The sequence below is a fragment of the Cryptomeria japonica genome, chromosome 1 (assembly GCF_030272615.1).
Source record: "Cryptomeria japonica chromosome 1, Sugi_1.0, whole genome shotgun sequence".
In the NCBI taxonomy this organism is placed as follows: Eukaryota; Viridiplantae; Streptophyta; class Pinopsida; order Cupressales; family Cupressaceae; genus Cryptomeria; species Cryptomeria japonica.
In genome coordinates, this window is record NC_081405.1 from 390773072 (window position 1) to 390788670 (window position 15599).

General features: G+C 36.9%; 1 protein-coding gene across 3 annotated transcripts in view; it reads left to right on the forward strand.

Moving 5' to 3' along the window:
• LOC131070921 (probable protein NAP1) overlaps positions 1-15599 on the forward strand; it is a 258974-nt gene that overhangs the window by 99543 nt on the left and 143832 nt on the right. For all 3 annotated transcript variants that reach the window (XM_058006606.2, XM_058006607.2, XM_058006608.2), the window contains 4 exons: positions 4834-4916; positions 7610-7694; positions 8678-8803; positions 8921-9028. In XM_058006606.2, coding sequence (XP_057862589.1) covers positions 4834-4916; positions 7610-7694; positions 8678-8803; positions 8921-9028 — 402 coding nt within the window. The remainder of the gene's footprint in view (positions 1-4833; positions 4917-7609; positions 7695-8677; positions 8804-8920; positions 9029-15599) is intronic.

The following is a 15599-nucleotide window of genomic DNA, read 5'->3' on the forward strand; positions in this document are numbered from 1 at the left end:
TCAACTTCAGCGTAGCCTCTGAAAAAAAACACTCTCTCCATGAATTCCGCATGCCACTGCATCCCATGATGGCACCTCATAAAGGTCAAATAAAAACTTTTAGTTTATCAACCATGATATTGTTGACTTGGAGGTAAAACCATTTACACAAAAAACGTTTTTTTAATAAAGGCTCCATGCTTTAAGGATCTGGCCCGATAATTCAGTCATTAAATGGCTCGATAGAATAGAAGTATCACCACCAACTTTCCCCGTCCACATACTCCAAATTCCGTAAAGAACATAAATGAAGGCGTTACACAAGATTCAATTCGAAAATAATCACCGTGACCTTTCAAACATGACATGGCGAAAAAATTTGAGGCAGCTCACAAGTAAGAGCTCACACACAAACAGCTCCAACAAGCACACAGGTAGCTCAAGTAGGTAACCAAGCAGCTCAAGCTGCTCAACCGAGCACACTGGGAGCTCAACTGAGCAGGGAAACAGGGAGCTCAACCAAAATTCACAAACAACAACCTAGCACACTCAACAAGCCTTTGACATCAATGACAAATATTCCAACACCAACATTTGAAACTTTCCATTCTCATTCCAACAAGCTATTATAACTAAAATAAAAACCTTAAATTATTTTAATTAAAATAAAAAGTTCCTAAGTTATTGGGTTCGCCCTTGGACACCCTTGGTACCGGTCCTGGTTCGAACGGGTCCCTGGTTCGGGTTTGGTTCGGATTGGGTTCGACCAAGGTTCAAAAAACCCAGAGGTGGTTCGTCCTTGGTCGAACCGAAGCGAACCCGAGTCGAACACAAGTGAACCCGAGTCGAACCCAGTCAAACCTAGGTCGAATCCAATCGAACCCGGGTGGCTGGGGGGCCCAAAAAAGCAAATCATATGCAATTTTTTTTTTTTGAATTCCGCCTGCTAAAAAATGAAACTTATACCCTAAAAGTGACTTCTAAAACATTATATTCACTCATTTCACCTCTAAAAGTGGCATTGGCTCATCTAATGTCAATGTCAATGAGGAGGAGGATGAATTAGATGATCCACTTGATGATTAAACTTTATATTGTTGAAAGTTGAAACAATGATACTTGAATATTTTGTCATTTTGATATTAAACTTGATGTATATGATGCTATGATTACAAGCTTATGTTTGTTTTGTTGTTTATATATATGATGCTATGTGACATGCAAATTTTAATTCATGCTTATAGGCTTCACAAATATATATATATATATATAATTTACATGTTTTTGTACTAACGAACCCAAACCCCTTTTCAAAATTTTGCCGTACCGGCATACCGGGTTCTTCGAACCCAGACCGGTGCCCGAACCCGAACCGGTAACTTAGGTAAAAACCTTAGTAAAATTAATTAAAATATAACTCAATATTACATTCGAATTGTGGAAACGGTTGAAAACATCGAAATTGAAAACTGACTGAACTAGAGTGATACCAATGATGAATAATGAGAATTGGACCTTGGGTGACTTAGTATACATAGACACTCTCTCCAAAAATCTTGGAGAATACATCAGAAGCCGAAAATAACATTTGAAAGCGTCATGAGTCCTCTAGACCATTTGAGCTCATTGGTAACATCAAATAACTCCTTTGTAAGGTTGCCACACACCTAGAAGGTCAATGCCAACTACAATGCAAGAGAACCCAAAAATGGGGACATTGTGACTTTTCCTGCTGACTGTCAATGCCTGCAATTTTTCTTGCTGTGACTGTTAGTTCTCACAACTTTTCTTGCTATGGTTGGTAATATTTCTTTTCAGATCAGTGATTTCATTTTCATTCTCTTCATGTGATGCTCATGGATGAAAAAATCTGCGGGTTTTCCATATACTTGCGAGCCATAGTTGGTCGCGAGTCACTTGCGATTAAACTCGGCAACGAGTTTTTAAAAAACGAGCAGCGATAAAAAATTCTAAAAATCGCCGAAAATCGCTGAAAAATGTGGAGAGACTCGTCGGTAAAAAAGTAATAAAGTTTTAAGGCGTCGAAAACCTAATTTTTATTATGTATTTTGTGTTTTTTCGCCGCAACGTGGAGTGTACTTGCGATGCCGCCAACACGAATAGGGCATGAGAACAAAAAAAAAAAACCGACGCACAGAGCTTTCTTGTTTTATTTGATTTTCAATATATTTCAAACACAATTTTTTTAATCTATATTAAATTTTGTACTCTTTCCCACTGTGTAGCTTTCACACGGTTTATGGGCTCATCGTTTTGTGTACATTCCATATTTGTATATGTTATTTTAGGCGAAATTCACATCATACTGATAAAAAATAATTTCTACAGGAGATATCAACAAGTTTTATTCCCAGAAACATTGCGATATCAAATACATACAACAATGAACAATCTATATTTTTTTTAATAATAATGAACAAAGTAACTTTTTTTAATAAATTGGTGTATTTCACATTTATATATAAAGAACAGTATTAAAAAGAATTGAGATTAAATGAAAAGAACAATCTATATAAAAAATACGTAGATTAAATTAAATATATATGTTGTAGAAATATTAAGAATTTAAGATAATCCCGATTTCTAATAATCCTGGTGTAAATGTGTGTTTTTGAAGAATATTTAAAAAAAACGTATTTTCAAATGTTTGATAAAGTTGCCGAGTTATTGCCGAGTTTTTGCGAGTCCCGAGTTTTTAAAAAAATTGGGCTTGCCGAGTCATTGCTGAGTCCGAGTTTTTCAACTATGCTTTTTTATATATTATCTCTTGAAAACTTTTCCCACATCCTAAAACATGCTTCCATTATTACTGCAACTTTGATCAAGACCTACATAGTTACCTTCAAATTGGGATTCCCACAATTTTCAGTGCTCTGTTGATACCTGCAAAAATGCCTACAATTTTCTGCACGAGAAACCCTTAGTACTTGGAGTTTGCATGACCTGACTTCTTTCCTTGATCCAATGCTAGCTTCGATACCATATTGAGAGAAAACGCTAATTTCACAATCTAACATTGTTAGTTATTGGAGTGACGATCACAATGAGGTTCATCAACTTACAAAGAGATTGAGAAATGTAAACAACAATTAAAGAGGTGACGCTTCTTCACAGCCGTAAATGCTAATAACAGCAACACTAACACACTACTAAGTCACTATGGTCATTTTATTACAAAGGTAATTCATATTTCTAACAATAATGCTATGCCATTTTACAAACTTTTGCTGGTACATGAACTAGATAATTGGTTAGGTAGCAGATAAATCAAGATGCTTGAGTTATGAACTCTTTGTAATAACACATGATGTGTTGGTGAGTTAGACACTTGAACTATGTAAGATCTTTGAAAACCATCTACTCACTCTCAGTACTTAGACTTAGTCAAACACACAGGAAGGCTTCTATAAGTAGTATAGGCACCAACTAAGTTGGATGCTGGACGCTGAAGTTTCTAATTCCTAATGCAATCTGTCACTTGTTTGAGCTAGGTATTTAGATTTTGATTCATTTATTTACATTGAATCTTAAACTGTACTAGACAAAATTAAAAAATTTGTTTGGATCCTCATTTTGTGTTCTTGTCAATATATAGAAGATTGACTTTTGATATCTAATGACTTTTATCTAGTCTTCGTATGCAGTTCATTTCATAGATGTTTTGGTGGTCAATGTGTAATTTAATTTTAGAAAACATTAAAAGTTCTTTATCGTAAGTTCAGGGCAGTGGTTTGAGATGTTGTATTATTCTCTCTACACTGTATTCACTTACTATCACACATCTTGGTTGCAATGTTTGTAAGTGTTACCATCTGGGACTTTGCTTAATCAGATGGTTAATATTGGCATAGATGTGTTGGCTTTCAATGCATGCATAAAATGTTTGTGAAGTGGTCTCATCTTATAGTAATTCATTGCTTAAGCCATCAATTATATTGTACATGGATGTAAATACTTGACTACTGGCTTTCTAAAACTATGTATAGTTATCTTCATCTAGATGTCATAGCACATTGGTTGTATTAGTTTTATTCATGGTTTTTATATGTAATATTCTTGCAGGCATCCTTTCAACCTAGTTGAAGTTGTGCTATATAATTGCAACTAACCTGTCTTGTTCTGTCTTGTAAGCTTTTGATTTTCAATTAATTTAATCAGTTTAATAGATTGTTATTTTCTTTCATTGCTGGTATGATAGAAAAGCCAGGGCTGGTTCATTTGTTTATCACCATGCTAGATGAATACACAGTTGTCATTAGTATAAGTGTAAGGGGTTTGCTGGATGAGCAATTTGATTTATACACCATTCATATTCTGCATGGGATGTAAGCGGAACTTCTGGGTGGAGAGCCAGTATGCTGAGACACCTCTTTATAAAGCCCAATGTCTTTTTGTCTGATTTTAGTTGTGTACAGATTTAAAGATAAAATCCTGCAAATATTTTTTTTAATAGCTGGCTAGAGGTCAACAGAAGTACAGGAAACCTGTTGGATGGATCACCTTGTGTGGAAATCCAAGTGTATAAACCTGCAAAAACTCTTATGTAAAATTTCATCATCTATTGTCTTGAGTTTTGATGGTTGGTTATCTGACTTTTTCTTGTTGCAAATATGCAAGAAAGAGTCTGTGAACAATCTTCCAAGTTCCATGGCTGATGAGCAAATAGAGTAGACTCCACGGTATAGGGTAAAAGATACAAGCTCACATAAGAAAGTTGTAAGACTCTATATAGGGTATTGTTATTACATAATTAATATATTGCTTGAGGGATAGAGGATCCTTGCCTGTTTTATCAATCATCCTCTGACATGGATGCTCCTGTTATTGTGTCAGGTACCCAGAAAAATGATCGTTCAGATTTACAACTTGATGCATACTATGCTAAGAAGTGGAAGGGACTATGAATTCTATCATCGGTAGGATCAAACACTTTTCACAAGCTATTGCATTGTCAAATTCGGATTCTAATGTTATCAATTTGGTTACATTGCCACATTGAAGCATGCTTCTGTGCTCATCAATATTGAAATATCATGATGCAGTACCTTATTGTCCTTTATATGTTTATTATTTTCAATGAATTATCTTGCCTCCAGGTTTTTATACCAGATTCAAAAGAAAAGTTATCATATATTACAATCTTAAAAAAATCATTAGGCCATAATTGTCATGTTGTTGGTTCTGCATGCTTGCGAATTTCTGCCGATGTGTCAGATATCTAAATCAAAAGTTGATGGTATGCTGGCCACTGAAATATCTGAGCATTTGTTATACTAGTAATTATAATAGCAATCAGCAGTGTGGGAAGTTCTGGTGCTTCGCCCCTGTGGGGGAGTTACTAGATGCATGGAGTGCTAACTAGATTATTCATGGTCATGAGATGTATTCTTGTGAATCAGTACTCATGAAATGTGTTATGATGAAGATGGACTTGATACAATACATTTGAATCCTGTTTAATCTCATCATTTTTTATACTAAAAATGCCTCTTACATGAAAATGAATGAGTTAGGGAGCTCTATAATGAATGGCAATTAAGGGACAACATATACCGAATGCTTTGTAAATGGCATACCAATCTACATGGGCTTGATTGGTGGAAACTCCATGGTTTAGTGCACTTGAGACAGAGTTGGGAGAGTGATCTCTTGGGAAGTTCTGTTGCTTCACCTCTGCGAGTGTAACTTGAATGCAATGAGTGCGAAGTGGACCATTCGTGGTCACAAGATACAGATTGACTTGAAATTATGCAGTTGAATTCCAATAAATCATCACATAAATTTATGCTTTGGGAAAACACCACTTATATGAAAATGAAAGAGTTAAGAGAGCTCTATTATAAATGGTTCATGAGGCACTTGCTGAAGGCTTAGGGAATGAGGTAGCAAGTTAAGTATATTATTGGAATTGTGAGGGAAGCTTCATAGTTGAGTGCATTTGGGCTGGTATATTATTGGGAAATCTGAAATGTACATATTGCAATGTATTGTAATTGTCAACATTTAACCAAAGAAAAGAAAAGACAAGATGTACAGCTACAGACAAGAGAGATATAATAGACTACAAGAGCACACAGTTCAAAAGGGAGAGCTTTTCTCAATTGTAAGTGATTGCAGATGTTGAATGACCATCTTGTCTTTACCATTCCAGCACCTGCCGTCTCCGTCTCAACATGCACCAACCTTGCAATGAGTACAAATATTATTAGCATCGCATATGTTCATGCTGAGTGGCAGATTATGTTCTTGGAATTTGTCAGCCTTCCTCTTCGTGTTTTGTTGCAGAGCTGATTCTTTTTTTCAAACATCTGAAGAGCTTGGACTTCTTAGTGGTGGATAGTTTCTTCTTGTATATTTCAGTCCAATGTTTGTGCATTGTACAATATATACAAGCATTCATACACCAGCATTCATTCTATACATATGGTAGGGAAAAGATGGAGGAACATCAATGACATTCTTGGTAACAGCTTCAATGAACCAGAGGTTGAACCTACTAATGATTTGATTGATCTTGTGTTATTGCCTGACATTGATATTTTTGGATGGGTGATTGCTGCATTAAAATTTATATAGTAATATTAAGTGGTACAATTGACTAATATAAAACGATGCAATATTTATAGGGATGCAGCTCAAGGAGAGGTGGATACAAGGATGAATTGTAGGGACAGAAATTGCATAGGATGTGGGAAAATAAACAATTTTATGAGCAAAATAACTAGTAGAATTGGTGTATAAGAGATGGACAAACATGTATCTCCATGTCTGCTTCCAGGTACTTGAATAAGTATTCCAAATATAGAAGTATCTCTGAAGCTGCTATGGCAATATGAACTTCAATTCCATTAAGAATGTTGAAGATTCAACAATCAAGCAGAGAACTTTAGGTCCCACAAGGCATTTGCAGGTTTGAACTTTGAAGGTTTAGTGGGATGCTCAATTTTGAAAGGAGCAGATACTGGCCTAAATTTTGTGTTGATGTCAGTTTTTCCCTCCATTTGGGTCATATATTATGTGTTTTTTTCATGTATTTCTTTTCTTATACATTGTGATCAAGTTACATGCATTTTGGTTATGAAGTGTTGATGGGCAGCTTTCTCCAACTGCTGTATGCAGCTGGCAAACTGTGAATGCCACAGATATACCCTCCTCATTCAAGGCTATATGGTCATCATAGTGTTAGCACTATTAGCCATCATACATCTTACAAATGTGATTGATCTATCCATAATGTATATTTATGACTTTATTTCTTTAAAACTCTTTTGTTTCACATTCTCTTCAATTTTTGCATGCACTAGGGATCATAACTGCGTTCCTTTCATTGCTGTGGCCACAGACACCACTCTTATATTATTGCACTAAATTTGTACTAGGGAAAATCTATGCATAACAGTGAATATTATATCAAAAAGAAAAAAACAGTGAATATTATATAATTTTATTATTTTTTGAAGAAATGCTGCTACTCTATTGAATACAGGTAATGTAATTTTCTGTTTGAAATTCGTTTTCCTTTTCTTATTCTTTGAAGGATGATTTCTTATTGAAATTGTGGACCATTTTTCTTTATAGGCTAACGCTAGATGCTTTGTTGATCGTGCAGTCTGGTACAGTTCATTGATTCTTATGATCCACCACTGAAAGGATTGCACGAGGATCTAAATTTTGTGAGCCCTCGCATTGGAGAGGTGATATGCTCTTTTTTAAACTGGAAGCTCTATTATTTGCTTGTAGGATAATTCTGGATTTGCAGACGTAGCAAAATTTGTTTGGTATGTCAAATTGAGTTCTGTTTGCTGCAAAGTTACATATGCATCATGTTCCTCTGTGTCAACGTACACCACCTGCCCCAATCTTACTATCTTATATTGCTGTTTAACTTTCTTGTAGTTTCCAAATCAAGGGCTGGTCAAATATCTCTAGATGTTTACAGAATTTCCTTTAGGCCAGTAGGCTATTAGGGTGCGTCTTGTAGAGATCTAGCTTTACAGTTTTGTGGCTTGCTTTAGCACAGTCAGTTTTTTTCTACAAAGGGAAAGTAATCTTTAGACAGATATTCACTGTGAAAGCTTGAAGTTAAATCTAGTGTTGGTAAGAATGGCTTAAATCTATGCTAAATCTAATAAGGGAGATCTATTACTTCCTACATAATATATAGCATTATGTAAAAAAATGTACAATCTGTGGTGTTTATTGGTTGTGAAAGAATGAGTAAGATGAAACACCTAATAAATGAGCTGGATAACTGATCATAACATGCAGATTCTAGGTTACCATAAGTCATAACATCTTAGAAAATATAGCACCTGGGGTATAAATAATTTTGACATTATGATTATGTATATAAGAATAGCAATTTTATATGACCTGGTTCTGTTCATATAAAAATATATTACTTTGGGCTCAACGATTCTTGGAGCTTTCAAGCAGAATAGAGGTTATTTTTGTATCATCAATTGTCTTCATAAAATTTCAAGACAGAAGTATCAATTTGGTCAAACAATGACCTTTTTATGACGAATTTTCTTAATTTAATGCTGTGATGACTTTACATTTCTTTTGTACGGAAGTGATTACTTTAATAGGGAGAACTGTTCACAGCTTTATGCTTGTTGATGGTATTTAGGCTTTGATTATTTAATATTTACAGTACTTTTCCTTTTAAGATCAGGTTTTGGAGGCAGTGGGGCCTATTGTCTTTCTTGCTGCAGATACCCAAAAATTGAGAAATGAGGGTTTCCTCAGCCCCTTCCATCCTCGATATCCAGATATACTTACCAACTCTGCCCATCCAATGGTATTACCTGCCTCAGATTCCTTCTTTTGATTTTACATAACTTCAATTCTGCTTGAGTTTCCAAGTGTTTTGACAGGTTTTTGATCTCTCATTTATGTTACATCTATACTGTTACAGAGAGCTCAGGACTTGGTTAATGTCAGTGCACACAGAGAGTGGGTACTTCTTGGGTATCTGGTCTGTCCTAGTGAGCTACTACGAATCACTGGTATTGACATTGCAATGGTTTGTACTGATTTTTCCTATATTTTGACATCAATACTTTCTTCATTGATATAGTGGACACTTTTAAAGTGATTTCCAATATTCATGTCTATAGTGAATGTGACTGAAAAATTTGACCTGCTATGTTTGATGGACAAAAAATTCGATTACTTGTTGTAATTGCATCCATTTCTTTAAGTTGGAAAACTACATCTACATGTACTATGCAGAACTTAAGCTGGCCATATCTTTGTCAACCCTTGGATAATGCTACACTAAGGCCTTTACCCAAATTGCATCCCTGTAGAGCAAACAAGTTCTCATTGAACTACTAGCTATGCCGCTTGAACAAGTAAATAACCATTGGGTGTTGAACTCAATGTGCTGGAGATTGGCATGCAGGTGATCATAAATAACAAAGTGCCATAGTAAATGAGCTCTTAATCTTTATGCATCTACGTTATGGCTTGATTTTACAGATTAGAGCCTTGTTCTCCCTCGCTCATGTTGTCTTGGTTCTTTGTGGTCTGTTCTTGACAATGGGACTTTCTTTTCAATCATTGTTTCATGCTAATATCAGAATTATTTTGTATATAAGAATGGGCCAGGATTTATTCTTATGTGTTGCCTCAATGTGGCTGCCTAGCTGTGTTTGGTTTTATTATGCTGAGAGGCATAATTCACAGTGGCAACTTGGGGTAGAAGCATCTGATGTAATGTCTGTGAAAGAAAAACTATTTAGAACCTACATTTATATTTTGAATATAAAGACAGATAAAAGAAATTAATTCTTGAAATGTGTTTGTGTATATTCTTAGTAAATAAAGTAGTTCCTAAATTAAAAATAAATAAATCCTAAGTAAATATAATAGTCCTAAACTGACATCTCCTGAGGTTTTTCAGATAGATGTATTTAAGATATCTATACTAGTTGTTTCTTAGTTTGAGATTTGTGTACATTATTCCATTGGAGTTGCTTTTGGCACTTCTGAAGAGCATTGTAGCATGATCTACGTTTGAGTTCTATTGACCTACTTTGGTCAGTTATGGACATTAACATGCTTTCTTTCTGTATCATCAACTATGGCTTGGAGGTTGATGACAAGGCCATAGTTATGCCACACGGAGCCATATTCAGCCTTCATACTGAACCCTTAGACCAGAATTTCTCAGTTAAATTACAGCCACTTGACATGCGAGCCAAGTGAATTGTATAGAAACAAGAAGATCTATTTTATAATGTACATAAATATCATTTGTTCCATCATCAAAAATGTCTTTTTTTTTTTTTTTTTTTTTTTTAGGCATTTGTTACCCTTATGCTACTGTTGAAATATGTTAGTTATTGAATTCATGAAGCTTCCACAGTCCATAATGATTTGAATGTTAATCTTCTGGATTCGACCGTGTAGATTTTTGCATTGCCAACGTTTCGGATCAAACACCATGATCCATCATCAGGTCAAAAAAGCAAGAGAGAGATTGCCCTGATGATGGATCATGGTGTTTGATCTGAAATGTTGGCAATGCAAAAAACCAAAACATGGTCGAATACAGAAGATTAACATTCGAATATGTTAGTTATGATTTCTTAAACAAAGAAAAATTCCACTTGGCTTGGAGGATGGCAGGCTGCTCAACTGAGTGTATTAATTTTATTTGTGATGCTAAAGATTTCATAAATTACTTGGTTGGAACCCAATAGCTTCTCTAGAAACCAGCTGGTATGCATATTTACAGGTTTAAATAGGTGCCTTACAACAATGGTAACAATTAGCTATGATCTTACAACTTATGGCTTGTTGTTTGTGAAGCAACCCTACCAATTTTCACACAAAAACTGTCGTAATCTAATCTAACAATTAAAATATGCCTAAATATGATCCTAAAAACAGATACAGGAAATATACTGAAATAAGCCCCTTTTTTGTTTTTATGTTGGAATTGTGGTTGAACAAATACAAATGGGGGAACTACAAATTTAACTACTTACTGGGCACGCTTACCAAACGTGATAGACTCCTTGAGCTTCCAGAAATCTGCCATGTGCTCACAGATCACCAGCAACTACCCATGTCTGTCTCTCGCTACTGCTGCTGCTGTTTTATGATGATGGCTGGTGAAAGTTATCATCCCCAGAACCAATTGTAAACTGCACCTGCTGGTTTTTGTTGCAGGCACCAATGGCACAGGCTGTGTCCCTCTTGGAAGAAAGATTCTGGTTTTGATTTCAAAAGATGCTCTCTAATCATTCCCAGTGCTACCGATACCCTCAGCTTGAGTGATCCACAAGATATGGGAATTAATCCCATGTTCATGGCTGGCTAACTGACAAACATTCCCCAAGATTTCAGGAAAACAACTGACTGCACGAGTCCTTATTTAACTGAAGGTAACTAATGATACATGCAGGCAGATAGAGAAATTACTGTAGCATCCCCTTAAGAAAATGACTAACAACTAGTTGACTAAGCCACATTCTAACTGAAAGACTAACTAATTCTAACAGCTGACAAGGATCCAGTAGAAATCCAATCCATGCCAGCTACCAAAAGCTCAGTGTTTGCTGGTCGAAAAGGAGACATTACAGTTTGAGCCAATGTTGACTCCTGTTGTGAAGTTTTCACACATCGCCCCATTGCAAATGGGGACCCCCACTTTTTGCTTTCTACTGTAGTTGTCTTAGTTTAGTCGCCTTGGTTGGCAATGGTCTCTTTAGCTATTAAACCTTTTAGTAGTGAGAGATGGAGTGCCTTTGATTGTCAGGAAGTGATCAAGTCAGGCAGTCTAGCACCAGTCAGTTCTCCCTCTAGACTAGTGTAGAGTCTTCTCAGCTCTAGGTGCTCAGGTGATAGGTGAGGGTCAAGGTAGTCATTGAGTGATGCTTCACAATGCAAATTCTAGGTCAAGTCAAGGCATGAATTCCGTGATGGATCCTTGGGGTGATTGAATAATGCTCAAGCAAATCTGTATCTCAAGGAGGATGATATGTGATAGGTGAGAGATGAGTGAAGGGATGAAACTAGAGCATCAATTTTTCTCCTTGGATTTCCGGGAGTTCTGGAAATCCAAGGATTAAGTCTTCACCAAAGGGCAAAATCACCTTATCAAGCAAATGGCTAAGTGAAGAGGAATGGAGTTGGTTGATGCAACAGGCAACTTGGAGTTGATGAAATTGAACCAAGAAATGATCCTTCCTCGATAAGCTGAAATCCCCGGCCTAAGAGGCAACCTTCCTTCTGACCCTCAAAGCACGGCCTAGGAGGGAATTTTCCTTGACATGCTAAACTTGTTTGGAGTAAGTTGAAGAATGAAGAGAACATCATATTGGAGGTGAAGTAAATTAATCAGCTAAGTTCTTGAAGGCAGCAAGTTTGATAAGAGGTGAAGTGAGTAATGAGATCAATAATTTGGAGAACTCAACCTTCCACTTCCACTTACCCTCCAAATCCACAACCCTCCTTGGAGACTTCCTTTACACCTGGCTCACTTCCACTTGCTGGTCTGATCCACTGATTTGATTGTTTCACTTCCACTTGAGGTCCAAAACCTGGCTTATCTTGATGATTTCAAGTGGCACCCAAAAAGTCCGGCCACCCTTGCACCACTTCTTAGTGGGCTATCAAAAGCCTGACTTAGATGTACATGCCCTTCCATTTGCTGAGATCCACGTCTGGTGGAAATTGAACACTTAATGTTTTTGAAAGGTAATGTTGATCAGGGTTGGTAAAGTCTACCTAGCATGAATGGGGATGCCTCGAGTGATTGATTGAACAAGTGATGTTGAATGGAAGTCACCATTTCCAGTGACCCCTTAAAAGTCCGGCTTGCTTGGCATGATTTCCACTTGCACCCAAAATCCACGGACTTCTATGTGCATTTCCAGTTAGTGGTAAAATCTATGGCTATTTTTAGACTCTTTCCAGTTGCTATCAAAATGTCCGGCTTAAGTAGATGCAATGAAGGATCTGCTGTATCAATGCTTGACCAATGAAGGTAAGGGTTGCTTTCATGTGGAAAGAAAGGGATGATTTGAATATCTGATCAAACAATGACTAAGGTCAATGAAGAAATCATGAAGTGAAGGTAGGCAAGAATGGAAGTCACCACTTCCACTTGGGGCTTAAAAATCTGGTCGGTTGGGAGCCATTTTCACTTCCTATCCAAATCCTTGGCCTACTCTAAGCCACTGCCAGTGCCCCCCAAAATCCCCGGCTAGCTCTTGGACTATTTCTACTTGGCCATGAAAAGTCCAACCATCATGCTTACTTCCACTTGGTGCCAAAAAGTCCGCCCATCAGTTATCAACTTCCACTTCATGTTGGAAAGCCTGGCCTTCCTTAGCACATTTCCATTGACCTCCCAAATCCACGGCCTACGTAGGTAATGCACAACAGCACTTTGTCCACCACTTGGTGGAATCCAAAAATTGGACCTACAAAGGGTGGAGTCTCAGATGAGAACATGAGCAATCAGGACTGCAGGACCCTAAAATCAGACCTGAAACATACCAAATCAGACATGAGTTCAGAAATCAGAACATCATTAGGAAGACATATCAGGTTAGAGAACTCAGAAAATATATGAAATCTATATGTATATACCATAGGTGTTTGATGCTAGCTTGTTTGTTGTTGCAGGTGATCAAATGAGGGAAAGGGCTGCCAGCAATATTAAGGTCTGGTGCAAGAAGAAAGTACGAGGGATGCAGCAGAAACAACTTCAGCATGGTGGAGATCAACACATTGAAGCTGCTCAAAGGAAAAGATTTCGCAAGAGTATACCAGAAGGAGAAGGATATCAGCGTCTTCAAGGCAAGAGGTAGAGTGAAATGATCCAGCAATGAGAAAAATTCCAAAGATGAAGGACATTTGTAACTTGTAAGAGAGAGGCATCATGAGCTCAAACAATGCATATGCTATTGATCAACACCTTCAAGGGTGCTGTTGAATGAAAGATGAAGAAGACATCAAAGAGCAAGCATGAGAGCGAAGGTGCTAAAGGAAGGAGTTATGCAAGTACCTTGAATTTCCTCCAGAAATCTAAGAATCATTGCTGGTACAGCAAGAGAGTAATCCAAGACAAAGGCTTCAAGTGAAGCTGATCAGGTTAGAGACGACGATGAAATTTGGGAATACCTCCCACCATCATTTCATTCATCACAGGCTTGGAAATGTTGAGTATCAAGAGATATTGCCCAAATCACTCCACTTTGTGATGAGTTACATGGACCAAGTAGCTGAGGTGGCACCTAGTCATCTTCAACCCAATCAGATGATTCCAAGTTAGGACGTCAAGATTGAATGCACTTAACTCAGCCAACAAGGAGGATAACTACCACATGTGGGGGCACAACGTTTGATGTACCTAACCTCATCATTCATTGATCAGCAGTCAATGGTGGACATGTGTCCTATCCATTGTAATTTTATCATTGTTCAAGCATTAAATGTTATGTAATGAGTGTAACAAACCCTAATTAGGGTTTCTATCTTTCAATCTTGGCCATTGATTTGGATTTGATCTAGGCCATTCAGTTGTATTGAGAGCACTATATAAGGCTTGCTCTCCTCATTTGTAAAGGTTAATACTTAGTAGGTAGATCATTAGTATATAGCAAGAATAGAGTAGGAGAAAAGAAGATTGTTGCGCAAACTTTGTTGCAAGAAGCATATTATTTTCATTGAAGATATGGTGAACTTATGTGTTGATTCAACATTTGTATGATGTCTACTTCTCATTTATTTTCATGTTGATTAGATGAATGGAAGCTATGGTGGATGATTGATGGTGAAATTTGCATGTTCATTCTACTTGTATTTCGCTGATTGCCAAATAATTTGCGTGGTCAACGAAACTCTTTATTCAAGCCCAACTTCGATTGCTACTCACCCATTGATATGCATCCCATTGATGGTGTATATGTTGTTAATGGGGATTTGAACGTCATAAGATTATCTTAGAAGATCGCACTAAGCTTTGTGGAGTTGTTGCTTTGCCATGCAAAGCAAAGTCTATTAGAATTTCAATAAATCATTCATAGTCTCTTACGTTCTAGGAATTAGATTAGACTCCCTAAATCTTATCTCTTTTGCCTTTTGTTTTAATGTCAAGTAATATTCCACGTTCCATGTGATGTCCCCTTCTAGCTAGAGACATCACTCTAGCTTGTGATTAGCCTATCAAAGATCCTCGTAGGCTAGTAGGATTGGATAGAGGGTCACCTTGGCATGGAGATCTTCCGGGGACAGAGCAGAGTACACTTCTGGGTTGCCAGAGTTTGTTTATGATGAGTTTTGCTTTGAGTTTTGCTTGGCCAGGCTATTTTTAGCAGTTGGAGATGGACCCCTGCTATTTTTAGCAGACATCACGGTCATATGGGTGGTCAACTAGTGAGCTCCAGTTTCAGACGGCATAGCTAAATTCAAAATATTTGTGGAGTTAGACAAGTTTGAATGACTTAGCATTTATTATTAAGTGATTTAATAATAAAGTTATAAAGTGACTTTATATTATAATCACTTAACTTGAGGGTCAACTCATCATTAGACGGGGCCATGTTTTTAATTAAATTATCAGAGCCAGACTATTG